The sequence below is a fragment of the Phasianus colchicus genome, chromosome 5 (assembly GCF_987193195.1).
Source record: "Phasianus colchicus chromosome 5, bPhaCol1.hap1.1, whole genome shotgun sequence".
Classification (NCBI taxonomy): Eukaryota; Metazoa; Chordata; class Aves; order Galliformes; family Phasianidae; genus Phasianus; species Phasianus colchicus.
This window is the reverse complement of record NC_143440.1, coordinates 7,751,356-7,778,817: the sequence shown is the minus strand read 5'-3', so window position 1 is coordinate 7,778,817 and position 27,462 is coordinate 7,751,356. Positions and strand designations below refer to the sequence as shown.

The following is a 27,462-nucleotide window of genomic DNA, read 5'->3' as shown; positions in this document are numbered from 1 at the left end:
TGCCTGCAGCAGAATCTACCTACCTGTGAGCTTTTAAATGTGAAGAAATGGGAGTTAAGGAAAAAAAATGGGAAAAGTTTGTCCAGTGGAAACCTGAACACCTAAATCTCACTCTGCTCTCTGATAGTACAACATGCATCCTGTCTCCTGAGTGCAATTGCTCTACGTATGATTCTGTAGTACAAGATGCTAAGCACTCTTCTAATCCTGCTAGCTTGTTTGAGTGTCTGAGTTTGTCATATGGTGCCTGGCATATGGATCCAGATGCATTATGAAACTAACACACCCTTAACTGGTCTGCTGGAGAAGGCAATTAACTGTTTGCAGCGCTATTGCAGGCTTTGAAGGAGCAACATACAATGAAGTAGAATGTCCTAGCATACACAAAATTTGGGTTTAAATGCAGAACAGAATACTGCTGTACCTTGTTGATGATTTTGAATGAAATTCCTACTGAGCATTGGGGAGGAAAAAAATGTGCCCCCTATTTTCAATCATTTATTTCTTCATTTCCATTCTTTTCCTTGCTCCTTGTTATTTTTTCTTCTGCCCCATCCAGTGAGAGGAATGCAGGTCCCTTACCTCTTACACCTGATGCACTTGAAAAGATGACAAGCTAAAAGATTAAATTAAAAAAAAAAAAAAAAAAAGAAAGCAGATTATCTTCACCTTTCTTGCAGCAGGAGTAGAAAATCTGCATTGCAAGCAGAATGTAGGGAGTTTTGCTGTGTATGTTTTAACCCCTAATCTTCCCTTAGGGTTGGAAGGGCACTGATGGCCCCCTGCAGGAGTCAGTTTGCTGCCTTTACTGCTGGGATGCCTGACTTGGTGCAGATTGCTGATGTGTGAGATGAGAAGGTTTGCTTGAAGCACCTAATCAGTGAGGCTGTTGTGTTACTGAAGAGCTTAGAGCTACACTTGCAGAGCGAGAGACTTGCTGATGCTGAGTTTGTTGCTGTGAGATTTTCTTCCTCTTGTAGAGATGCAAGTGAGATGATTTTATCCAGTGCTTATAGATGCAGGATGTAGATATAGGAGTAATTAACTAGTCAACAGTAGCATAAATGTGTAGGTACTTTAAGCTTTCGCTGTATCTTTCTTGTGTACCTTCTGTTTGGTTTATTGGCCTGGAGGGATGGAGCATAGCACAGACCTGGGGTATCCTGAGCTCACATGCAGGCAGACTGAATCCTGTACTGGATGATAGGAAGAAGTGGCAAAATTCAGTATCTTGTATGGTGTTCTTGCAGTAAGTGCCATAAAAAGGGACAGGTTGCTATGGGTAAAAACTTGAAGTGCATTTCTCCCCAAAAGGTTTTCTCTTGGATTTCTTATGTATAAAGTTGGAATTCACACAGCTCTGCATCTTTCACGAAGAAAAATAAAAATTATTTGGCACGGTTTCTGTAACATGCTTGCTGGTGTTTACAGCTGTAGATAAAGCCTCAATGTGGTTTTAGAATATAGATGCCAGCTCAGAAGTCTGAGCCTCTGGAGGCTTGCTTTTTCCCCATGTGATCTGCTAAATGATCTTGCAAAGCTCTGCTATTTTCTCTCGTGGGAAATTAACTATTTCGCTTCCCTTAACACAAGAGCAAGTCACATGCTTTTTTTGTGAGTTTGCAGTATCTCAGTCAGCCTACGACTGTCCTAAATAAAGCAATTCCTATCTTCTGTTACCTCGCATACTGTATTACTGGATTGTATCAGAAGTGTTTTTCATCCAAATTCAACCCAGGCTGGATGTGGCTCTGGGCAGCCTGGTCTGCTGGTTGGTCACCCTGCACATAGCAGGGGGGTTGAAACTAACTGATCGTTGTGGTCCTTTTCAACCCAGGCCATTCTATGATTCTATCTTGTAACTTCCCTTTATGCTTTGATAATATCCAAAATGGGTATTCTTTCTTTGCTGAAATTCAGCTCAGATGTCACTCTTTGAAATTCAGAGCAGCCAATGAACTCAGCGCAGCTCTCCATTGCTAACCGACTCAGGAGCAGTAAGCGGACAACTTTGCTGCTTGCTTGCAGCAGGACTCAAAACAAGACCTCTTTTGGAAGTGCATCAGCTTGTCCTGAAGAATGTCTGCCTCACCCCTTCTGGCCCAGCTGCCCAAAGAAGTGTGTGTGCCCCATCCCTGGAGGTGCCCAAAGCCAGGCTGAATGATGCCCTATGCAGCCTGAGCTGATGGGAGGCAGCCAGCCCATGGGCAGGCACTGGGGCTGGGGGAGCTTTTAAGTTCCCTTCCAACCTAAGCCTATGACTTAGAAGTGGAAAAGTTTTTCTAGCCCAGCAGTCTGTATGTTGTGTTCCAGACTCTTCCCTGCTGAGATGATTTGTCTTTCTTTTTAAAAGGTGCAAGTGCATCACCTCTCTGCCAGACCGAACCTTTTACACTACACTCTTGTTACTGTGCTGTCTGATTCAGTTGTTTGTCACCATCTCCATGGCATTCAAGCGTCTGCTGGTGACAACTGCTTCACCAAATGAGAGCATTCAACTACGAACCTCAACCTCTGCACTTAGAGGGATGGTGTGCCTGCAGTCCCCAGTCAGTGGAAATGAAAGTTCCAATTTGCTCTATTGAATGGTGGGTTCCTCAAAAGAAAGCAAAGAAGCAGCAATTTGTGACTTTGGTTATGCTGTGGTGGATGCTCCTCCCCGAGCAGAACGTATGGAAAGCAGTGACAGACTTCTTTAATGAGAGATTCTCTATACGAACGCCACAGGATTGCTCTTCCACTCACCTTTGCCATTTTCACTTATTTTCCAGTAGAAAGAGGCGACTCGCTCTTTCAAGTCTTCCATCTGAGGTCAATATGAGGGAAAAACCACTTGGCACACGAACAATGAAGAGCACAGGGAGAGAGAGCTGCCTTTCCTGAGATGTGTGTGTTCTAAAATGGGAAAGTGTCCAGCTTTCCTTGAACCTCAGTGACACGAGTGGAGCACAGGGCAGAATGCCCTCGCAGAACCGTGCTGGTAGAACTCCACCCTGCAGGAAGCCCTGTGATTCTTTCACCGGAATCCCTTTCCCCTCTGAATTTCCTACTTCTCCCTGGTTCAGTACTGTGCTTTTGGAAACAAGTCTACTTCCCTGTTGGCTTCTGGGGACAGAAGAAAAAGGAAGCTGTGTTCTTTCCAGCTCTCTAAGAGCAAACCTTTCAGAATACCTCAGGGGCCACCATCAGTTTTAACTCAGCAGGAAACTGGGACGTTCACAAACGCAGAGTTACCCTGGATGCCTCCTGATTGTCTCTAGCTTAGAAGAGGCTGAGAGAAAGCTCTTAGCTGGGTGCACGTAGTTGATTAGTTAATTGTTTACCTTCCTTTTTATAGGACTCCAGCTCTCTGCTGGTGGAGAAGGGGATTTATCAATTCTTTGAGGCCTTGCTCTCACTTTGGATGAAGGTGGAGGAATTAGCGCAGGCCGTTTTTGGGCTGGGAACCATACAGGGCTCATTCTCCTGTGAAGGGGTGGCTGAGAAGGTGTTGTGAGTGTATCTCAAGTGCCTCACAGAAGCTCGTTGCTCCTATTTACAGAGTTGGTGAATTGGGAGTGTGTGGCATATGAGCTCTGCGCAAGCGCAGGAAGCGTCAGCTATGTTTAATTAGTGGCAGTGAAGGGAGGTGTGTCAGCTCGTTGAGGGAAGGGTGGGTGGGAAGCCTGAAAATCCTCTGTGAGGTGGGCAGCAGGTATTTGGAGGAAGGAGAGATGTGCAGGCACGCTTCTGCAGTTCTGTAGCCAAGCGTGCAGTTTGCTGGACGTGCGTTTGTGCCGGCCCTGAGTGGCTGGAGTTGCACTGAAGGAAAAAACAGCACAAACTGTGCAGTGTGAGAAACTGATTATCCTGATTCCTCAACTATTTGCTGCTTGGAATGTCGTGAAAGCCTCCCGTTAGGAACTCTGAGGTTGGTGATATCACAGAATCACAGAATCGTAGGGGTTGGAAGGGACCTCCAGAGATCATCGAGTCCAACCCCCTGCCAAAGCAGGTTCCCTACACCAGGTCACACAGGTAGGTGTCCAGGTGGGTCTTGAACATCTGCAGAGAAGGAGACCCCACAACCTCCCTGTGCAGCCTGTTCCAGTGCTCAATATCTTTATTCTTTGGGACGCACCATGTGTATTTTGTGATGAACTACTCTGACCGGGACCCAAGAAGATGGTATTACCTCAGCAATAGTGTTTTTCCTTCTAGTGGAAGCAGTAAAGAGCAGTAAATTGAGCGTGCTGCTGTGTGCCATTCATCTGACCCAGAGCTTGTCTGGCTCTTTATTCTCCTTTATTCTCCTGTACCCTTGTGTGCCTGTGGGTCTGCAAATGGAGGAGCTTGGGGTGGTTGGGCAACGTTAAATGCAAGTCTCAGACAGCAGACATTTGTGGAGACAGAGATTAATGAACAAAGTGTTCAGCACTGAGGGCAAGAAGAGGAAATGAGGCTTTGTGGGACTTAAACTTCTGGCATGACGCTTAATGGAAGCCTGATAAGAAGTTGTTCTGTATTTTGAGGCTGTGCTGCAGAACCAGGGAGGTGAAATAACAGATCTGTTCTGAGGCTGCTATTAATGACTGGTCTCTCAGAGATATTCCTTGTGTCAAGAGGGTAAGGAAATTCACTGTATCCTCTGAAATGAGAGTGTGCACGTTCATATAAAGTAAGTTGTATGACATCTCCTGGGTGCTTCTGTTAGCTGCCCAGACTGAGGCAGGTTGCCTGGGTGAGCAGGGGAGAAGATGGAGTTGCTTAAGTGGAAGTTTGCAGCACTGCATATCTTGTTCTCTGAGCTCATTATCCTCTAAGACACTAATGATGTGCAGTGGACAAGCCAATGGCCTTTATGTCCCGAGATGCCATAATATTTATCCTCTGAAAACTTCTGCTTTTCCAATTGCTTCTCTAGTTAACTCTTAATTTGTTATAGACAGAAGATGACTTGACATCAGTTTAATGGATGGGGTTTTAATTGAACAGAAGATGGCAAAAGACAGAAGGCTTGTCTTGCTTCCCACCTAACTGTGAGTGCAAGGAATGAGACCTCACCTGTGTGATCCCAGCAGTAGGTGGGAAGGCATGCTTTTTGGAACATAACAGAGTTAAGCAGAATGGGGACAAATGGTACTTGTTGCTTTTGCCTGCAGATTGACTGCATTTCATGTAGCTGCTCTGTATGTCGCGGTCGTGAAATGAATTTCTTTTGAGTGCAAATGCAGAAGAGGGTGTGGCTAAGGAATCAGGAACCTTTTCACTTCAAGTTATCTGATTTATGACATGAAAACTGCCATGTTCACATAGATTTGCTTTGCAAACCGTTCGACTGGAAGTTACCTGGTGTTATGCCAGAACACTCCCTTTGGCGAGCATGAGAAAATACAGCTCTTCAGCTTCTGGTCTAAACCACGAGGGCTAAACACTCCTAAAGAAAGAGCAAGTTGAACTTTCAGTACTTTCAACAGTCTTCATTTGGCTAACACGCTTGACTTCCTCAAATATTAAACGTTTTGGGTGGGGAGTGTGAGCAAACCCCCTGATCCTTTTCCTGGTGTGGACTACTTGGTTGTGCCAGCGTGTCCATGCTCACAGCTTTTGCTTTGACAGGAGGAGCTGCAGATTGGTCTCCTGCTGCTGGAAGTGTCAGACTCCCACTGGGAAGTGTTGGAGGGCAGCATGCTGGGACTCTTGCTCATCACAGCCCAGAGAACCAGGAGATCCTGCATTCCAACAACGTGCCTGCTGGCTTCCTTGTGCTTTAGGTGAAGGTAGTGATAGTTGCTTAGTTGCCTTGCATCCACCCAACTACTTCTGTACAGGAGTTTTCCTGAAGTGGGTGCTCGATAATGAAGTTTTTGTTTAAATTCTTAGGTTTTTGGAGAGGTAAAAATGGCAGGTGCCAAATAATTGAGGAGGATAAGAGAAAGATCTTTGACTCAGTGACCCTCCCTTTCTGGAGGGAGCAGGAGTGGAAGAGAAGCGTTATCTTTAGCTCTTCTTCAAATATGCATAATGTTCCTGCTGCAGAGAAGCAAGGCTACCAAGACTTCGTCTGATATTTCTGCTACTGGGAGAAGAGATGAGGTTGGAAGCAGTTGTGGCTGTTAGGTTCCTATGGGAACAGATAGGATATACAGGGGCTTGAGTTCTCAAATCTAAGGGGATTTGTCAAGAAAGGTGGGGAAAAGATTGCATCTTTGATTGGAGTGGGAAACAAGTATAATGCATCCTCCTCCTAACCATAGTATTTCTCTGCTGAACAGATGGGATTTTGTGCAGTGTCCTCAAGGCTGCCTCGCTGCTCGTGGCCATAGAGTTAATTACAAGGTGGACAACAAGATGCACGAGCCTGCCATGCTGCTGTTTCTTAAGTCTGCAGCTCAGTGCCTTTAGCATGCGGGGGGCAGCAGAAAGGCTGCATATTTCTGCTGGGTGAGAACTCAGGCACCCCACATAGGACTGGTGCTCGGGAAGCAAGGTTAGCAATCTGGTCTGAATGGATATTCCAGATGAAATACTTCTGATTCAACTTCTACCTCCCCATTTAAAGCAGAACTCACGTTCAGGGCAGAGATGGCTGTTCAGTGTCCACTGTACTGAGCTGCTGCCTATTGTTCAAAATGCAGGACTTTGCCATGCTCCTGTCTTCTCTCATGCTATTTTTCAGCTCAATTCAGTGCAAGGCTGCACCTGCCTGGGGGCAGTGCCTTCCTGGCTCCTGCTCAGCACCAATGGCTCTTCTAGAGAGGGAATTTGATGGCTTTTACAGTTTGTCACGGTAGCTGAAGGTTCAGGGAAAGAAGGTGTTTGGATATTAAAATGGATCCTTTCATGTGAGTAAAACCCATCATTTTGCACTTATAAAGTGCACTTTGATGTTGCTTTCACACATGCATAATTTTTGAGCTGCACATCCTGGTTCTTTGACCTATAGCAAAGTCAACACGATTTGGCCCATGAGCAAAGGCAGCGGCGTGGCTCACACCTGGCTCTGAGCTGCAGGGGAGTGCAGGGGTGTTCACTCCTCTGTGCTCAATGGGAATGATATCATTTCCTTATAGTCCTTATGCTTTATGTTTTACCTGCACAATAAAATGCAATTTGAGTTAAGTTATGTGTACAGAAAAGCTTTTGAGTGGTTCATTTAAAGGATGGCTCTGCCTTCTCTGCAACCTTATGCTAAGGGCACCTACTGAAGACTTGGAGCTATTTAAAGAAAGTGACTTCAGCTTCTGGGTGGAAGGAGGAAAAACCCACCCTAAAAATACTGTTCTTAACTGCAACAATCAGCAGCAAATCTTGTCAGATTGCCCTAAAGTTGACATGTCCTGAAGCTGTAGGTACTTGAAGGAAAATTGGAGGTGGCTGTGTGCTTGTGGCACCTGCTCTGGTGTCTGGCAGGGATAGATGGCACAGGGGTCACCGCAGCCCTGCTGGCAGTGTGAGCAGAACTTGATGCCTGGGTGCTGTGTTAAGGTGGCTGGCTGCTGCTGACTCAGTCATTGACTTCTTTCCTTCCCTCCTCCTGTCTGATGTTTTATTTCTGGATTCTTTGACTTCTGAGTACATTACTGTTTTCTAACTCTATCCAACCGATTGTATTGGAAGGTTTATCCTATAACCTAACACATCTTAGAAACCAAATCTTCTGCTTCTTTCCTATGTGGAAATGCATACGCTTCTTATTTTCTTCTGTTTGTTCTCTCTCTGGGTAATTAGGGGAAAAAATGGGAGGTGAGGAAGGAGAGGGGAGAAGGCATGTGTAGCTGCCCATGTTGCAAACTGATGTGTGCATGTGGAAAGGTGCTGGGGTCATTCTGGTGTCCTTTGTATACTTTTTTCCTTCTCCAGATTAACTTCACTCTGGTGGCTGGAACATCCTTACAGTTTCAGTGGTGCCAGGAGAGATCATTGAGCTGTCAGTGAATTATTTATGGCATCGTTCTACCAGTAGTTTTGTTCCAGAGTGATTATCTTGGCCTACTGGTGTGACTCTCTCAACTGAATGTTTTGAATGTTGTGCATCGTAAGATGTACAAAATAATTGGGTGTTCATATGAATAGTGACGCTAATATGTACAAATGAATTGTTAATTCTCTTGCTTCCAACCATAAACTGATCACTAACTGGTTCTGATGATGATTTCCCCATGCAGTGAAGTTACTACAGTATTTTGCACCTCAGTACAAGTTTCAAAGAAAGGAGTGTGGAAAACTGAGCTGCCTGATAGCTCCCTGCAGCTAAACAGAGGAAAGAGACTGAAGAGAAGCAAGCATGTTCTCCTGAGATCACCACAATTTGGCAGTCCGATGCCAGAAGCCCAGGTATTTGACTGGAGGAAGGAACATGAAGTACTGTGAGAAGATACCTGGCATCCAGCTGCAGTTGTCCTGTGATCTTTTGGTGAGTGCTGAGGAGATCCCCCGTTCAGAGTTTGTGATTACAGTCCTATTTTGGGAAAAGAATTGGAGCCATCTGACAAGATGATGATCTTCTGCAGTTGTTGTCCTTGTGTGCTGTCATACATAGATCTCAGTTTGAGTCAAAGCTGCCATGGTTTGCCAGTGCTGTGGGCTAGGCTTGGTGGTCTCTGAGGTCTGTGCAGAGTTTAAGTTGAGCAAAACATTTCTGCGAGAACACAGGCGTAACTCCTGTAATTACTGTGCAGAAAGTCTGGAAATGCTTTCCCACGTTGCCCAGAAAAGAACTTGGCTTGACTGTTTGCCTGCATTCAGAATTTAAGTGCCAGAAATTGAAGAACGAAGTAACACAGGATTATGTGATGCAGGACATTTCAGACCTGAGCTGGGCTTTTGCCTGATACTTAGGTGCTTGATTATGTATTAATCACTTGGGTTAACTGCCATATAATACTGTTTTGAGACCTTCAAGCTCTCGTCAAGGATGAGGATCTGAATCATGTGCTGTAACTGGAAAAGGTGAACTAAAAGCTTTTTCTTTTTTTTTTCTTTTTTTTTTTCAAACTTTGAAAATTCACTTTCAACAAAGGTGAAAGTTGCCAAACCACAGGTCTTGTGTTCATGTTATATTCCAAGATGATTGCAGCAGTCCCACCAAGGTACTTAATTCTGATGCCCAACTGAAAAGCTTGAAATGAGTGAACACTTCACGGTTAATTGTACTGTAGTTAAAGGAGAGGGAAAGAAAGTCCACGCTTAAATAAATTCTGCAGAAGACATTGCCACAAAGGCACTAAATTTAATTACAGGGATAATGATATGTTGCCTACAGCAGGAGAGGAAAAAGTACTTTCTTGTCTAATGGTCTAAATCTGTCTTTTTCTGTCTTGGCTCAGAGCCAATCACTTGTCCTGGAATATATCTGAATAAACAGCTTTTTTTTTTTCCCTTATAATCCTGTTTGGGTTATAAATTCGAGTGTGAAGACTCATTTAGCATTTGGAATTATCATCTGCCAGACTACAAGAAAGGGTCTTCTTGCAGAAATCAATTTGAGAATGCGTCCTTTTTCAAAGAGCTGCTGAAGTCATAGCCCTGCCCATTCTGTAGCGATGAACCCCTCTCTTCTGGTAAGTTCTGCAGGAAGATTAGGGATCAATTTCTATCCTTTATCATTGATGGAGAAGTGAAGTTGCTGCTTTCCTTTGTTTTGCTAAAACTGCTGATTTACTGATGTTTTGAGGATGACCTTGCTGATTTTCTTCAGGGAAGATGACATTTTCCTCGTTGAATTGTGACCTGGACTCCAGTGACAGCTTTAGGATGAGCACGTTATTGAAAAAGAACAACACTACGGAGCCAACTGTGGCCTTGGGATGTGTTTTTTCAGTAGGCTGTGTAGCTGTGAGCCAGGCGAGCTGTGCGGCTGAGCTGCGTAGTCTGACATATCTCTTCGTGTTATTTGCTCACAGATAAGGTAGCCAATCTCATTCCTTTCTCTTTTGCAGTTCATTGGCCCCAGACTGATGACATTTAGATGAAGCTTGTAACTAAATTCTATCTGCTTCTCTCTGGCAGGGAGAAGATAACCTAGCTTCTTTCCCAGTCCTTCTTTTGTGATCTCTGATCCCTTTCATCTTATTTCCATGCTTCTCTATATTTTAGTAACCTTGCTTTTGATTTATGTTCTGACAAGTGTCCTGCTGCTTTTATGTACCTCCTACAGTAGTCCTAAGTCTGCAGCACCAGGGTTGGTGCACTGCTGTGCATGGCTGGCCCATGCTTCCTGTGCTATATGAGCATGGGGAAGAATTATTTCTGATTTCCTTTTGTACAGACAGCTTGTTATTAGCCACAATTGTAGCCCTTGTTGAGCAGTTCATGTCTGTACAACTGCTTGAAGCCAAAGGATGTTCTGTCAGAGTATTCCTGCTGCAGCTCCCCCCTCCTCAAATCCTCAAATAAAATAGCTCACGGCGTGATGTTCTTCCAGGTGCAAGGAGAGTCAATTGGGAAGTGCTCTGGCAGTGGATTTATGCAAGAGCTGCATGAAGTAGAGCAGAGAGGTGCAGATGGATGGTATGTGAAGGAGACAGACATCTGAAAAACATGGGAGCACTAATTTGGCACATTCTGAGCAAATACGAGATACCCTCCCTGAAGACAGGACTATGTGGCTGTGCTGTCTGCAGCACTGAGCTGTCAGGTTTGGGGAGCAGAGGACAAGTTGGTAGTGAGCTGTTCCAAATCCAGGCTCTGTAGTGATGAATTAATTGTCAGATGAACCAGTCATGTTCTACTATTCCCAAATCATTTGGCTCTTTCCTATGGATTAGAAGTATCAGTATATAGAGGCTAGCATGACTTTACTGCTTCTTTTTTGTTTGTAACCTGCAGATAAAAAGGGACAGAAGTCTACATAAGCTCTGTGGCAACAGGAACCATAGAATCACAGAATGGTTGGGTTGGAAGGGACCTTAAAACCCATCCTGCCACAGCCCCTGCTGCCCAGGGCCACATCCAGCCTGGCCTTAGGCATCTCTGGGATTGGAACACCCACAGCTTCTACAGCTGGTCTTCTGGGCTGCAAATAGACACTGCTGGCTCACATCCACTGTTCTGTCCACCAGGACCCCCATGTCCTTCTCTCCAGGCTGCTCTCACGTTCTTCTTTGCCCAGTCTGCACACACATCTGGGATTGCCCCAACCCAAGTGCAGCATTTTACACTTGGCCTTGTTGAACCTTGTTAAATTCCCATGGGCCCACATGGAACTGAGTTGTCTCATTAAATATTTCTCTGCTTCTCCTCTCACTGTGACTGGGAAGGGGGTACTCATGAGGCCAGGGTGTCAGCACTGTGGTTCTGCCAGAAGGCCTCAGTCACCAGAAGGGCTGGGCTTTAGGAGCAGATCTGTTGGAGGCTCTGTCTGAAGAGAAAAGGGCTTTTAGCTCTGGGTTAGGAAAGTACGTATAAAGATATGTACATGCATCTGTTAAAAATGACTTGGTTATGACTTAAATGTAACACAAGATCAGAGAAACCTGGGCTTGATTCACCCTTGCTTACGTAAGTAAAATGGAAATAGACCTATTGCCTTCTCAGACATGCATCCAAAGCTGAGATTCAAGAGGAGTTCAGCTACTTGAGCACGGCAGAATTCAATGCCAGCTTTGTTGTGTCTTCTTGTGTCACTGGGGAAACACTGGGAAGCCAAGTTTTTAGGACAAAGAGGAAGCTGTTGGTCTGCTTGGATGCAGAGGTGTGGGACCCACACTGTCATTGCTTTCTCCTGCCTCTTGCATGCATGTGGCTTTGACGTCTTTATCTGCATTACCAGCTGGAGGAAGTGGCTGGAGGGAAATTGCCTCGCTTTCATTTCCCCTGAGCCTGAAAGTGGGGCTTCATTTCCTAAACCAGGAGAGAGCTGGAGCTGTGTGCAGTGAGCTGCTCAGCGCTCCACAGTGATTTCCTTCAGGTTCCTGATGGACAAAGCCTTTGGGGCTAGAGAACAGCTGTAAGCAGCTGGAAGGAGGAGCCCTGTTGGGGTACTCCAGGGCATCTTAGCAACAAAAATGTGGAGAAAGAGATGGAGAGCTGCAAAGCAGTGCAATTAAGGGAAACCACAGTGAATGTGGAGCCTGAAAAAGGAAAAGGAGTAAGAGAATGACAGCATAATGGGGGAGTGGGTTGCCAGAAGAGAGAAATGCATAAAATCTGCAGACAAGAGAGGCTTTCAGCAGGCAGTGTGGATATGTATGCGAACAGAGCTGCTGCTGCCTCTGGGGCTGGGGGCCAAGCTATGGGGTCTGTGAGGTGCTGGGAGCTGGGATCCTGCACGCTGAGCCCTGCAGGGCGTTATTTATAGCAGCAGGAAAAGTTTGCTCAAGCTGTCATTTGTGTGAGCTGCAGTCTAGCTCTCTCTCTCCCTCCTGCTCTTGCTTTCTTCAGATTTTCACTGTAATTAGCACGCTTTACATGAACCAGGTCAGGGCTGGCAGCTTTCTTTAGAAGTCTGTGTTCTCCAGGCAGGAATAAGGAAATATTTTTTTCTTCTGGGAATACTTAACCCGATCCTTTGTTTTATTTCAAGGATTGTTCTCGTGCACTGAGATGGTGGCCATGCGGAGGGAGGAGCAGAAGCACAGATCCCCTCTGAAGTTGCAGTGACAGAAGCCTGTGTCTGAAAATGCAGTCAGGCTTTCAAGGTTCCCTTTGAACTTTGATGCAATAGAAAAATCTTCTAGGGATTCTCATCCATACTGATAGGGGCTGGTTGGGGATGAGAACAGCCTGTTAGGCAGTATAAAGCTGTTCTGCTGTCACTTACCTCAAAAGCCTGTTTCCTTTAGCATCTGAAAAGCTTCCTTTTGAGCACGCCCAGCAATGGACTGAGAAGAGCAGAGGGTCAGTATTTGGACGTGGACGATCAGTAGCTGTGTTTTAGCATATCTATGATGTAATATGGCTGCTATTATTCAAGGGAAGGAGATTTACAAGCTGAAATTCACAATTCTGGTATGGGATTTTAGGAAATACAATGCATTTCTGCTTTGCAGGATGTACATTAAAGGTTGTCAGTGCTGTGCTAACCCTTATGTTGGTAACAATGCTCAGCAGCACAGATGATGTCTTGCCAGAGAGAGCTCGTTTATTTGGTGCTTGATCATTAGTCTATTAATGTTCCAGGGTGAACATTCAAAGGAAACTGAATCTGTTTGTGATATGAGCATGTGGCCTGGCTTGGCACCAAGGGGAGCCTGTCTCTGGTCCTCTGGGTGTTAGGAGTGGATTACATTTCATGGGATCCTGTTGGAAAAAATGGACTCAGGGCTTTGGTAGCTTTTGATATTATTTGTGTGAAGCCAGAGTTATATTGAGGTGGGGGAATGATGGCAATAGAGAGCTAGCTTTCTATGCAAGACTTTTATTGAATGTGTTTGCAAGAATAATTGATGTTTCTGCTCACAATGTATCCCAAATGTAGATTAATGCTCAGTGAAGGCTCTGAGAAATCCAGAATTGTGGGCAAGAAAAAGAAGAGATGAAATTGATAAGGGTGCAAGACATGCTCTGTGTAGGAAGAAGCTATTGGAAGGTGGGAACCTGGGAAGGATGAATCCTGGGACAGTTTGGGGCAGAACAGGAGCGGTCAGACATGCATTTGCAATGAAATACAGAGGGTATTTTTCAAAGAACTTGTCATAGCACGTGGGATTTCTCCCTTTTCAAAACACTACTGCAGAATAATGGCTCCCTTGAATAGCATGTTGGGGTCTGTTTCCTGGGAATTTCATCCAAGCTCTGGGATAAAAAGGATTGGGTACCTTGAGAGACTGGTAGAAGGGAAGGACTTCTAGGATATCATGGTTTTGGGGTCACTCATGAAAGCACAGTGAGATAGGCTTTCCTGGGACTATTAGTGAGAGTAGAGGAAAAAGCCTGCAGAAGGGCAATGTGCTGAGAATTTTAAGAGGCAAACCTTAGTGATGAATGACAGGGAGGAGCAGTGAGAGCTTAATTGTTTGAGTCACTTTCAACAATCAAAGGAGAACTCCTAAGTTCAAATCTCACCCTGGGTGATTGAAGGACTGGATAGAACACTTCAGAGTTAGAGAGGGCACCTTTAGGATGCTCAGCAGCCAGTCCCTTGCTCAGGGGCCTGGTGCTGCCCTGCTGCTTTTGGGGAGGGGTGCAGGACGTGGTGCTGACCACGCTGTTTTTGAGTTTGGCATTGATCTTCCTTTCTCCCACTTCTTTCACTTTTCTCTCATTTTGGCAGTGGTGGTCCATTCAGCTCCTGTAGAATGACTGGTGACTTTCCCTGGAATGTGACTCATCCTCTAGGGAATTCCTGAAGCAGTGAGTCAAGTTATTGGGAAAACTTTGCCCACTAGTGTGAAATAGGAAGCCAGAGAGCCTGTGGTAGAAAGGCAGTCCTTTTCAGTGTGGCTGGAGTTGTCCTTCCTTCCCAAAGACAGTCACTTCAAGATGAGCTGCAGCAGGGAAACATCACTGAATTTATTTATTTTCACCTTGAAACATGCTGCTCCCGATTTTTCCTCCTATTTTAGAAGGTGGCTGATCTGATAAACATTCTAGATGAATGGAGGAAAGCTGACAGATATGAATTTGTCAGGATTTTGGTGAAAAATAGCTTGCTTAAAGAAACAAGGCTGGCAGATAGACATCACTCAGTTGCACCTGATATATTCCTTTGCCATTCACTGCTTCACCTCACCCTGGCTGAATTAACCCAGCTCTGGTTGTTTTCCCAATGTGCAAATTAATAGTTGTGTCCTTTGCAGCCATGAATTAACAAATTCTGAATACAGCCATGGCAACAGAACTCAAAGAACTTCAGTCCCCAATGTTGGTTGGCTCCAGGAAAAATTAACTATTGTAACTTATATGCAAGCATGGTTTGCCCATGGTTGTGCTTGCTTTGCCTGCAGATGCCAGATTTGGGGTGCCTGGCTGTTCAGCAGACCTGTGTTGGCTCTTCCTAGCAATAACTTCCAGCATCCTTTTCTTCCCCATTGAAGTCAAGCTTTTATCATCACTGGTTGCTTGCTATTAAACATTAGTAGGCTTTATTACTCTGTAGAACAGTGAGTTCTATTTGAAATACAAAATTAGTTTCACTTTTCAATACTTTTTTTTCCCCCTAGCAACTTGGTCATTATTTTTGCTCAAGCTTGGAATCGCAGAAAGCTCAGATTGTGGGCTTTGCTAGCACAGAATGTAGGTGGTTGCAGATATGTCGCCATTGATACACCAATTGGGTGTTGTTTTTAACTAAATTAATGTCAGCACTCTCGGATTGTGCTCCTTCTCCTCTCCTAGGCTTTCAGTAGAGTGGCTCATTTTTAGGTAAGGTTGTCTGTTGACTTCTGCCATTTCTTGACCCGTTATGAAGACTTAATTTTCTGACGGGTCTGAAGTTTGGAGATAAACTGTGCTCCTACTGATGTGAAGAGGAAGAACCTTGGTGATACTGGGGTTGTAGGGTGAGGTTGTTTTCACCTTGTCCTCCCTCAGGGGGGCCTGGGGGCTGTGGTCCCAGGAATGGGCTCTGAACCAACACCAGAAGACTGGAGTGTGTCTTCCCAAGTAGAGGATTTCTTTGCTTTATCTCGAATTTGAGGATCCGTCATCCTGCTTTTAACTGCTGGTTGTAAAGCTGTGAACACTACTGTGAAAAGTAGTGCTTTGTTGGCATTTAAACTGAAAATGGTGAGAGTTGAGAAAATTCTTTGTTTCTATAGAAAAGCATCCACACAGTGGGCAAGAAAACACCAAGTACTTGTGTTGGTTGTTGTTCTGTCTCTCTATCTGTTTCTCAGTAAAAGAATCATTAAGAATATGTGTTCAGGTTGACCAAGAGTAGCTTTGTTCCTCAAGAGAGGCTGGTAGGGCACTGCCACAGCCTAATGGGGAGAGTTCTATTTGGTTTTACCCTTGCATTACTCCATGGTTGTGTGTGGCTCCATGGAAAGGAGGTGGATGGATGCTGCCATTTTTCAGTAGTTGCTGTTTTTCTTAAATGCTTCTCTTTTGTGTTGGGGAAAAAAAAAAAAAAAGCCTTGTAGTTCACAGGTTCATAGAATCATTAAGGTTGGAAAAGATGTGTAAGAGCATCAAGTCCAACTCATCCCCACCGTGCCCACTGACCACGTTCCTAAGTGCCACATCTCCACACTCCTTGAACACCTTCAGGGATGGTGATTCCACCACCCACCTGGGCAGCCTGTGCCGATGCACTACCACTCCTCCTGAGAAGAATTTTTTCCTCATACCCAACCTGAATCTCCGTGGTCCAGTTTGAGGCCATTACATCCTGTTCATATTCTTGAAAACTGGAAGCCTTCGTGTGCTGAGCCCTAAAATATAACTGAGATATGTTAAAAGTAACATCCCTTTTGAAAATATACGTATGTTTTTAGATCTCAGTCAATGGCTCTTAGTGCCTTGGATTATCAGTTGGTGGTATTTCAGTATTGTGGACCATACACCCTTTGTGGTGTGCTGTGTGTGAAATCACCCTACAGGAAAATGACCGTTCTGGAGCGAACCACAAATGTGATAACAAATCCTCTGCTCTAGTAGGAAGATTGATCTCCTCATGAGAAAAGAGGGACTGTTTCCTAAATGAAACAGAACAACTCTCTGATATGAAGCTTTTGAAATTCCAAGGTATAAATTGCCAGGCTGTGAGGATGAAGATGGTGCAGGACTGCTGAGAGCAATTTCTACCAGAGCGAGATGTGTCTGCAGTAAGAGACTAAAAGGAATGATGTAAGCAAGGAACACGTGCAGCTGGGAAACATCTTGATGCTTTTGCTGCCTGGGGAAAGGGGCTCTGAAGAAATATTAGGGAGGAAAAAACCACTGTGTTGGGCCAGATGGCTGCTCTGTTCTTGTTCTCAAAATGCTGTGACCAAGGCCACTGCATTTCCAAGGATGCAGTCATGGCAGCATTTATGATGTAAACTGGTGGGCTGTGCAGGTAAGTGCTTGTTCTCTGGATGGATCTGAGAGATCATCTTACACGTTTTGAGTGTTTGTGTCCTGGTCTATCCTAATCGTGTCAGTTCTGTAGCAGTGTCATTGTCACTGTAGTGTGGTGGCACTGTGGAGAGGGAGCTGTGTCTGAAGTGTGCCAAGCCCCAGGAGGATCTCTGAACCTTTCCTTTCTCAGACCCTCTGGCTTGGTCTCCTGGCTCTAGGACTGCTTCTCACTTTATTTCCTTCTCCTTGGAAAATAGAGCACAAAGGATGCTGCTGCTTGATAGCGCTCGTCCTCCTTTGGCGTACCGTGTAGTTTGTCTTCCTGTTCCAACAGGAGCCTCTTCTACCTCTTGCGTGCCTCATTGTAAGATGCTCTGAGATCTTCCCATCCAGGGAAGGCACTTGTTGAAGGTGCAGATGTTTTTCTTTCAGCTGTCCATGGCTTATTCCTGCTGTTCTTTGCTAATGGTTGTTAGGGGTAAGTTGTGCAGGGGAGTCGTATGGCAACAGATCTTGTTCATGCTGTATGCTGGGTCCTTCAGGAGGTGCTGGAGAAGAGAGATGCTCCCGTGTATGCAGGCAGCCAACACCTTTTGGCCAATTTTGAAACACTTTGCAAGGATGAAACCACATTGTCCACTTCAACCAGCAAGCAAAGAACAATTCCCAGATTGTGAGAATCCAAGCTCAGGAACCGGAAGAGCTCCCACGAGGCCTTTAAGAAGGGCTGGCCAAGGACCAGTAAAATTTGTTCCAAGTTCTGATTGATGTTTTCCATCAAGTACAGTAAGTGTTTATGGAAAGGCTCAGTGGGAACAAGAGGTTTCTGCAAGCTGCAGGGGTGATGACACGAGCCTGTGTTGCTTATGGGGTGTTCTTGTTTGAGCTTCAGGTTGGGGTGAGCTGCTGGGGCTGGAGGTGCTGCATTTCAAGGGGAAGGGTTTGCATTTTATGAAGCAGCACTCATTGAAGGATCAGGAGCTGTGTGGTTCATCGTGTTGAATGTCACTTTCGGTCACCTGAACTTGACAGAAATTGTTATTGTACAATAAAAAATATGATTTGGCATCTGCAAGAAATACAGAGAGCTTCAAGAGCTCTAATAAGCAACTGGAAAAGGTGAAGAAGCGCTGGCATGCTTACAAGGGACAGAACGTGGTTCTGCTGATGTGAGGAGACAGGGAAAGTTGTATGGCAGTGTGGGAAGTGCTCACAACTGCAGTCCTGAGCGGTGGCATTCCAGGTAATGTGCCCAGTGGCATCACATCCTCTGCTTTGCAGGACCAGCAAGTGACCCATGGGAGGCTGAGCAGCACCAGGAGGGCAGGGTGGGGTGGTGGAGGTGGAGATGCAGCACTGTGCATCCAGAGGGCTCGCAGGAAGCCGGTGTGGGCATGGCTGTGCCTTAGGTGGCTGTGTGAGCCTGGAGCCAGCCCTGCTGCTGGGGGTCGGTGTGGGTGGGCTCCTGTGGTACAAGATGTGCACACAGCCCTTTTCCTTTGGCTGCGTTCAGCTTGTTCTTGTGTACCTTCGTCTGAGGCGAATGTCAGATGTGATGGGATGTTGGATTAGGCTAAATCTCTGAGGTTTAGCTGGAATGTTGTCTCGCTGTAGCGTTTTTCTCCCTTGCTCTTTTCTCTAAGGCTTCCCCTACAGACAGCTAATTCTCCCCTTCCCCCACATCCTGTCGGACCCCAGAGCATGTCACAAGGAATTAGCGGCTGAAAAGGCCAGCGGAGGCTGCTCCTCTGGAACAGGCTCTCCTTTCTGAGCCCGTGCTGGCCCCTCTGTGTGCCCGCTTTGTGTCCCGGCCAGCTCCCCTCCCCCTGGCCATTCAATGCATGCCAGAACTGAGGCTGGGCCCCGGCACCTTCCCAGCATTGCTGTCCTGTGCCATCTTTCGGGGCCCAAGGGCTTCCCGCGGAGCCAGAGATGTGCCACAGGAGGAGATGAACCTTCCCTCCCGTCTCCGTGCCACTGGCAGTGTCGCCCGCTTTCACTCCAGCTCCTTCCCACAATTCACATACAATCTCCTTAGAATAGAGATGATGTCACTTCCTTCCAGAGGGTGCCGGGGTGTGGAATGGGGAGTCACGACCCCCCTGGGCTTGGTGGCTCTGGCAGGATAAATGAAGTGGCTGCCCGGGAGGGAGGGAGGAGTTGCTCTGAGGACGATGCCCAGCGCTGTGTGCAGGCAGGCACTGTGCTGTGCTCCCCTTTGCTGGCTGGGATTTTCAGTGACTGCGAGAAGAATTTGCTGCTCCCTCCTTCACTCATGATGCCCGTCTCTGTGGATCTGCACTTTTCCTGCGACATCCTTACGGGAGAGAAGAATACCAAACAGCTAGACCACAGGCCACGTAAGATTTCTGCTTCCATCCATCTCACTCTGAGCTGAGAGCCGAGGCTCTGTGCTCCTTGCATGCAGGGCTTGTGCCTGCATGCATTTCTCCCCCTAATTTCAGCACTGGGGCTCCTCACAGCAGGGTGTAGATTTCAAAGTGTGGGGAATTTTTCACCCTTTGGAGCAATTTTGGGAGCACCACAAGGGATTCTTGGTGTTACTAAAGCAGGGTCATTGTTCTCAGGGTTGGCTGCATTCTAGCCTTGCATTTTTCTTCCCCTCTCCCTGCTGGAGTCTGATCTTCATCTTCTGGAAATGTAATTCCTGAGTTTATGTGCAGGAGGGAGGGTGACTTTTTACGTGGGCATGTAATGATAGGACAAGGATAAATGTTTTTTAGTTAAAAGAAAGGAGATTTACGTTGGCTTTGAGGAGGAAATTCTTTACCCAGACAATGTTGAGGCCCTAACACAGGATGCCCAAAGAAGTTGTGTGTGTCCTGTCTCTGGAGGTACTCAAGGCCAGGCTGGATGGTGCCCTGGGCAGCCTGATCTGGTGGGGGGCAACCAGCCCACAGCAGGGGTTGGGGATGGGTGGACTTTGAAGTCTCTTTCAGCCCTATCATTCTGTGGTTCTATGATCTTTAAGGTCCCTTCCAGCCCAACCCATTCTATGGTTCTGTGATCTTTAAGGTCCTTTCCAACCCAACTATTATATGGTTCAGTGGCTCTGTGATCTGTTGCCCTGGAATGAAGCCAGAATTCTTACAGTGACACCATTGTAGTTTTTTTGTTGTTTAATTTTGTAGGCTTCACAATCTGAGGCCTTCTGTCATCTCCTTTCTGTTCAAATGGGTGGCAAGGCTGCAGACCTCAATGTTTAGTTTTTGCATAGGCAGTCTTTAGAAGTGAATCATGACTCTTTTTGCAGTGCACGGGTTGCCCATTTAGCACATGGTGATGAGTTGCAGCTCTGTGCCCATTTCTTGGTGTGGCAGAGTTGTTGGTGGCAAGTCTGGGAATTTCCAGATGGCCAGAGGAGCAAGGAGTTTTAAAGCAGAGCTGCAACGTACCGAGTGCTCTGATTATTTTGTGCTAAGGAAATGCTAATCCAAATAATGTAATTGTAATTTCACATGTGCTGTGTGTGTGGAATGGAGCATTTCCTTCACCCAAGTGAAGTACATGCTGAAGTGTCAGCCTGTTTGCTGTGTAAAGGACTGCTGTTTGCAGGACTCGTGCAGGTTTTCAGTGCTTGGTATGGGAGCAGCTAAGTAGCACAGCAGGTTTTAGGGTGGTCAGCACAGCAGATAAGGAGAGGGTGTGACTAGTGAATGATTTGGTAGGATGGGGAAGCTTCTATAACTGCAGCACTTGGTGCTGTAACAGACTGGGCTCCATCACAAACCCTGTGTTACTTTGAGGGTTCGAATGACCTAAGTGTGATCGTGTGATTCGTCCTGGTTTTTACACCTAGAGGCGTGTGCAAGTTGAGTTTTTGGTGTGGTTCATGAGGCAAGGCAGATGATCAGTGGTGGCTGTGGGCAAACAGGCCGTAGATAAGATAAAGGAAATCAGAGGTTGACAAAACCTCACAGACTGCAAGTGAGGGTTGAAATGTGTTGTGCCAGAAATGCAGAAGGGAGATAAGGTGCACTGCAGGGATGCACAGAGCTGTTCTGACCCCGGCGACAGGGGGGCTGGAGTGGATTGGAGCATGCACAGCAGCTCTGAAACAGTGTGGGAAAGCTGTGCTGGAGGAGGTAGCTGGGTAGCCCTGCAGAGTCTTGTGACTTCTATCACTGCTGTTTCTTTTTTTAAAAGGGTTTGTGTAGCTTTAGAAACAGGAGCACAAACAAAACGTGGGGAGGAACAGCCAGCCCCTCAATCTTCAACCTTTTAAAATTGTTATTGCCTGTCAGGGCCAGTGTGAGCACAAAGGAGATGTGGAGCTGGCAGGATTCTTCTGCACAACTTGTGGCTGAGTGAGAGATCACCTAGGAGTTTGCTCCCTCAGCTGTAAGTGCTTTCTGCTGGGAGCCAGTCAATAGCTTCCCCAGATGCTGCTGCTAACTGCTAATGGAGATTTGGCTTGCTGAGCCTCGTACAGACTGTCAGTGCTGGACAAGAGAAGGGGATGGCAGCAGGCATGCCTTTGGAAGGATGTGGTAATAGGACATTTTTGGGGACTGAGACCGGTGTAACCTGTCCAAAGCAGCTGACCTGTTACTGACACGTGGCCCTAACAGGATTCCTGTTAATCTTTGAGAAGTGGAGCTGAGTGAGTGGCAGTTGTGTGTGGTGAGTTACATACCTGCTTCATCCAACGCTTGTCTCTCTTCAGACAGCACCTTCCTCTCCTGCACTCTCCTTTCTGAGCGTGCCATGCCTCCTAGTTCTGGGAGGAGAAAGAACTGCCATCTTGGGTGTCAAGTAGGTTAGCTCAGATGTAGGCCTTCTGCTGACCTGTGGCTTTGGGGCTCTGTTGCGGGGGTGAGGAAGGTCAACAGCGTCTTTGCTTCTTTTCTTTTCTAGGAGGTGAGCATCGTGCCTGCTGACCTGTCTCAGACCCACTAGCCATGCCAGGGATTGTCGTGTTCCGCCGTCGCTGGTCTGTGGGCAGCGATGACCTCGTTTTGCCAGCAGTCTTCCTCTTCCTCCTGCATACCACCTGGTAAGTGAGAAAGGCAGGGTGATGGTTTGAATGCCTCCATGAAATTCGTGCTGATTCTGCTTCTTGCAGCTGTAATTCTTGTGCTTACATATGCAGCTAAAAGGCTTGTATGGGCATTTTTGACAGCCACCAGCATATTTCCAGCTTCTGGTTGTTTGCATAAGTGCTATTCTAAGCTCAGTTTCCAGAGAGGAAGCCTGGCCCGATCTCCTTGTATCCTCCTGTGCTACCCAGGGTTGGAATTTGGCCTGTGTTACTGTACAGGGCTCAGGAAAAAAAAAAACAACAGTTGAAGTAGCAGATTCTGGGCATCCTGATCTAGTTGGTGGCAATCAGCCCATGGCAGGGGGTTGAGGCTGGATGGGCTGTAAGATCCTTTCTAACCCAAGCCATTCTATGAATATATGATCCCATGGGATATGTGACTTGGCATCTCTGTGCGTGTCAGGTTTGTGATCCTCTCCGTGGTGCTCTTTGGGCTGGTGTACAACCCCAATGAGACCTGCTCGCTGAACCTGGTGGACCATGGCAGAGGCTACCTAGGCATCCTGCTCAGCTGTATGATCGCAGAGATGGCAATCATCTGGCTCAGCATGCGAGGCAGCATCCTGTATACCGAGCCCCGAGACTCCATGCAGTATGTGCTCTATGTCAGACTGGGTAAGATGCAGCGGCCTGAGGCCTCCTAATGACTCAGCCTCCACACTGCCATCTGCTAGCGCAGAAGACTTCTCTCCCCACACCCTGACAAACACAGCTTCTCAAAGACATCCAGATGGCCACTTGTATGTGATATGCATCTGAATACATCACATATACTGCACCCTGCCATTGCTGTAAAACTCTCATGCGGCGCCCCAAATATCTTTCTAGCAAACCTTTAACTTGTCATCCTCCTTGTGATGCAGGTACATCCTTTTCATCTAACAAAATATGCTCTCCTTCTGTCTTGCAGCCCAGATTTGCCACAGTGAGATGCATCTACACCTCTCTCCCACTCTTTTTTTCAACAAGTTTTCCTATGATACAGGCATATGCCTTTGTAAATCATGGCTGTTCTCACCCTGAGGCCATGTGCATGTCCTTTGCCTGACATATATATATATTTAAATCTGCATCCACTTACCTTGAAGCGTGCTTGACCCTTTGACTCACACGTAATGCATCTCTCCATTGTGCAACGTGTGTTCTGATACTCTGCCTCCAGGCGTTGGGAGGTAAATAGGTTTGCCACCTGCTCGCTGGTTGCATCTTCTCTCTGAATGTGCATATGTCTTTTCTTCCTAAAAACATTTCCTGCTTTTCTCATCCACCAAAAACTAGGTTGGAAAAGAGACTGTTTCTCAGTCCATCAATCAGGGATTCCATTTTAGCTTGTCATCCCTCCCCTGGTCCGTTCTCTTCCAGATACAGAAACTTAATCAGATTTTTCTGTGCTGGGTGAAGACTTTAAGAAAATCTTTTGCAGATACAGAGTCAACAATTCCATTCCAACAGACCGTATCATGTTTTTGCATTTCTGTTTTTGCTGGATTGTTTTTATGCAAAATTTGCTAAAAGATGGGTAACTTTGCTTGAAAGCTCTATCCAGGAGACATTTCCACCTTGGAGTGCTAAGAGCAAATCATTAACATGAATAGCAAACAAGTCTTTCTCTCCAGTTTCCCAGACACAATGTGATCTCCCTGAGGAAGCATGTAGAGCCTGACAGCTTCAGTAACACTGTAAAAACAGACTAAATGAGGCAGGGGAGGTAGAGAGAGTCCGAGGAATCATCCTGTTTTCTTCCCTGTGTTTAAGATTTGTATTTAAACTGTAACTTGGGTCTTGTACATGTTTATTTCATGGGTTTTTTTCTTTTTTTTTTTTTTCTTCACTCTTAATGGCTCTGGTGATTGAATTAGGGGTGTGACCTTTTTGTGGGCAAGGTCCATTTGATAGCCTGATTTCAACAGAGCATAATTAGTGCGTATGAATCTAAAGTCATAGTTGCAATAGTAACCCACAAAGGTCTTCTCAATGGTATTGCTACTCCTGTTCCACATCTTGTAGCCTCAGAGGGGAGGTTAGCTAAGGTAGGCAAAGCCTAGTGCAGCTCAGCTTCAGAACACTTGAGGAGCTGGGTCCAGCCCTGGTTTCTTTCTCACTGGGTGGCTGCTCAGTTTTCTAGGCTGGGCTTGGGTTCAATCCCAGCTCCACCAAAGGCTTGCTAGGTGTTACATGCAGGCTGTTTACCCTCTGTCTCATTCCCCATCTGTACTGTAGGGTTATACTGTGTTGAGAAGGTGAGGATGGGCACTTCAGAGTGGTGTTTTCCAACTTTTTTCTTGAGCCATAGTCAGGTGTAATTTCTTGCTCTCTACCAGGACAACATGCAGAACTGAGGAGCCAGTAAGTGCTTCCTCAAGGGCTACGTGTTGGGAATTATTGCTGCAGGAGCTGCAAAGGTCAGAGGCGATGGAAACATTTGTTAGGTGTAGTAAGTAGACGTATTCCTGGGTACACACTGCTATTTATTTCATATCTTTGAATTAGGCCAGCTTTACTGTGATAGTGATTCTCTTTACCTAAGGGAGTCTTTCCGCTGTTGTGGAGGAAGGGACAGCTATTTGATTGACTTCTCTAATGCAGCCAAGAGCACTTCTAGCTTTATGTATGTGGTCCATGTGTCACTTAGGAGTATTTACTGATAAGGAGACATTTTGGGTTCATATTCTTGAATACGGGCCCATTCTTGTGGCCTTTTATTCTGCAACTGTCCTGCTAAAGAACACATCTTTGGATTTCCTTGCAAGAAGCTGGGAAAGGCAGTCATTGATCATTAGGGAGATGCTGCTACTATTCATTGTGTTCCTTTTGTTTCAGCTATCTTGGTGATTGAGTTTGTGTATGCTATTGTGGGCATCATTTGGCTAACGCAGTACTACACTTCCTGCAATGATATCACCGCAAAGAGTGTCACTTTGGGTATGTATTTGGAATGTGTATGCACAGACATCTCTTGCCTTGGAGAGCTAATTCACTCATGCATGTGGGGATTGACTGTTGGTAGTGAATTGTAGCTGTAAATGCTCTGCTTGTTTCCCTCAAGAATCCAGTGCTCAGAACAGTTGTTCTATTCATTTGCTTGTGCTGCCTGCACTGAGGCAAGAATCCCTGTTCCCATGGAGGGATCTGGCATGGGGAGTCTGAAAGCCCTGGTTCTCCTTCTGTTCAGAATGGCTTTCCTGTTTTTGTCAAATTGCTTTTCAAACCCAACCATTCTCCTGGGGGGAGTGATGAGAATGCTGCAGTCCACTAGGTCTTCAGTGAGTCTTTAATGGTCTTCTGCACAAGCAGTCTCCCTGTGGCTGCATAATCTGTGGTCAGGAGCCTTTGCAGAAGATTTCTTTGTGCCGCAGCTGGCTGCAGGAATATTTGGGTTAGCTTCTTCTGTCTGCCCTGTGGCAACAGAGAGGCGTGTGTGATGCGCGCGGAGAAGAGCAGGAAATAACACTGCCAAGACCTGAGGGCAGAGCACGTGACGTATTCCTTTTCTTTGTAGGAATGGTGGTGTGCAACTGGGTTGTCATCCTGAGTGTCTGCATCACCGTCCTATGCGTCTTCGACCCGACAGGCCGGACCTTTGTCAAACTGCGTGCCACAAAGCGGAGACAGCGCAACCTGAGGACCTACAACCTGCGGTAAAGCACTTCTGGAAGGGCACCCTGCTGCCTGTGGTTCTTGGCATTCTCCCTGCCTTGCTTCAGGGAGCGTTCAGTTGCAGGTGTTGCTTCCCTTTGGTGAGGGTGGTTTTGGACGAAGGCAGCTCAGACTGTCAGGTGCTGTGTGTGGGCATCTGTATTTAAAGGAGGCAAAGCAAGGCAGCGCCTGGCTGGATTGCGTGTTAGTCACTGGCTTTGTCAATCCTTCCTAGCCCCTTTAGCCACAGTGCTGATCACAGCAGCCTGTTTGCCCAATCCTGTTAGCAGTGTTTTACCTCCCCAGTGGGCAGTGTTTAAATTTTGCTTAGGTTGAGGCACCTTTGTCCAAAGCCTTTTTCTTCTTTTGTGTTTATCTGCAAAATATGACCTTTTGGCCTGAAATCTTGGCCAAGAAACAGATTCTTTTGGGTTGGCAGCTAGATGTTTTAATTAAGAATTGATTGCATCTTTGAGCTAACCAGATGGGGATGTGAAAGCTTTTTTCACCAAGCAAGGCATTTTCCAGAAGCTTTTTCCTGCAGTGGGACAGAACAAGCAGGCTTTGTTTTCTTATGCAGTTTTGACACATGTAACCATAAGTAAGGAATGTAACTCTGTGGGACAGAGGGCATTCGATTTTTGAATGCTAAAAAATAAGGCTTTTAAAAAACACATAGAATCACAGAATGGCCTGGGTTGAAGAGGGCCACAATGATCATGTAGTTTCAACCCCCTGCTATGTGCAGGGTCACCAACCAGCAGACCAGGCTGCCCAGAGCCACATCCAGCCTGGCCTTGAATGCCTCCAGAGATGGGGCATCCACAGCCTCTTTGGGCAACCTGTTCCAGTGTGTCATCACCTTCTGTGTGAAAATATCCTGCAAATTTTGCATTTCTCATTGGAAACATGTATTTGAGGTGTGTCTTGAAGTGGAATCCTTCAGAACCCCTTTTTCTGGAGGGAGGAAAAGTCTCCAGATGCCTGCTTTTTATTGCAGAGTAGAAGAAGCTTTTCTTTATCTTTCTAGTATGTTGCTAACACTACCCCTTAATATTCAGAATTAATGCCCTATAAGCCTAATGGCTGCAATTACTGCATTATGATGAAGACATTCCCAAGCAGATGTGGATGAAAAGCTGGAAGATGGCTCTGGTACCCCACAGTAAATCAAAGCTGTTTGGCTTAATTCACTTTTTTTCTTTTTGAGGGAAGGCTGAGCCACAGGTTGCAAAGTTCTTTTTGCTAGGAAGCTTAAAGTAAGACACAACAGAACACTGAAAATGATTTCCCCCTGAAATTTTGAGACCCCAGACAATTGAGTGAAGATATTTGTCCCTTGGGCCATGACCAGGCTTTTTCCTCCAGACCTGTAAGGTTTTCAGAGAGCTTTTTCCTGCTGCTTCCAGATTTCTGCTGTAGGAAGGGAGTGTTTACAGATGTTAACAAGCAAAATGCTATGGGCTATAACGTGGAAGGGAAACATGAAATAATCCTATGTGGTTGCTACTAATCCTATTGCTTCCAAAGAATATAGTTTGAAATTAGCCACTTGCTTGAAGCAATTGAAAAAAAAAGGGAGTTTTGAAATTCTCTGCCTGCTTCTGGATTGTGATTCTGCAAGATGCTGAGGGCCAGTTGTTCCTATTGCATCCCTTGGTCTGCAGTGATATGAGCCTGCTGAGCTATAGCATTAATTTGGCGTTTGTATCACCTTAATCTGAGCTGTATTTCCTGTCTCAACTCATGAAAGAACTCGATTTGGTTGTCACATTTAGGAGAACGTGAACCTTCAGCTTCCTTTTTGTGGTTCTCTGTTGTAGTTATTGGACTGTGGTTTT

General features: G+C 46.0%; 1 protein-coding gene across 11 annotated transcripts in view; it reads left to right on the top strand.

Annotated features, from left to right (window-relative positions):
• DAGLA (diacylglycerol lipase alpha) overlaps positions 1–27,462 on the top strand; it is a 63,543-nt gene that overhangs the window by 3,250 nt on the left and 32,831 nt on the right. For 4 of the 11 annotated variants that reach the window (XM_090140314.1, XM_090140315.1, XM_090140312.1 and 1 more), the window contains 4 exons: positions 21,802–21,940; positions 22,389–22,600; positions 24,806–24,907; positions 25,485–25,623. In XM_090140314.1, the coding sequence (XP_089996440.1) occupies positions 21,846–21,940; positions 22,389–22,600; positions 24,806–24,907; positions 25,485–25,623 (548 nt within the window). In that variant the 5' untranslated portion in view covers positions 21,802–21,845. Of the gene's footprint in view, positions 1–8,147; positions 8,932–9,679; positions 9,890–10,405; positions 10,492–16,442; positions 19,284–21,801; positions 21,941–22,388; positions 22,601–24,805; positions 24,908–25,484; positions 25,624–27,462 lie in introns of those variants that run through there. The other 7 variants (XR_016466646.1, XM_090140318.1, XM_090140313.1 and 4 more) reach the window with 6 other exon arrangements.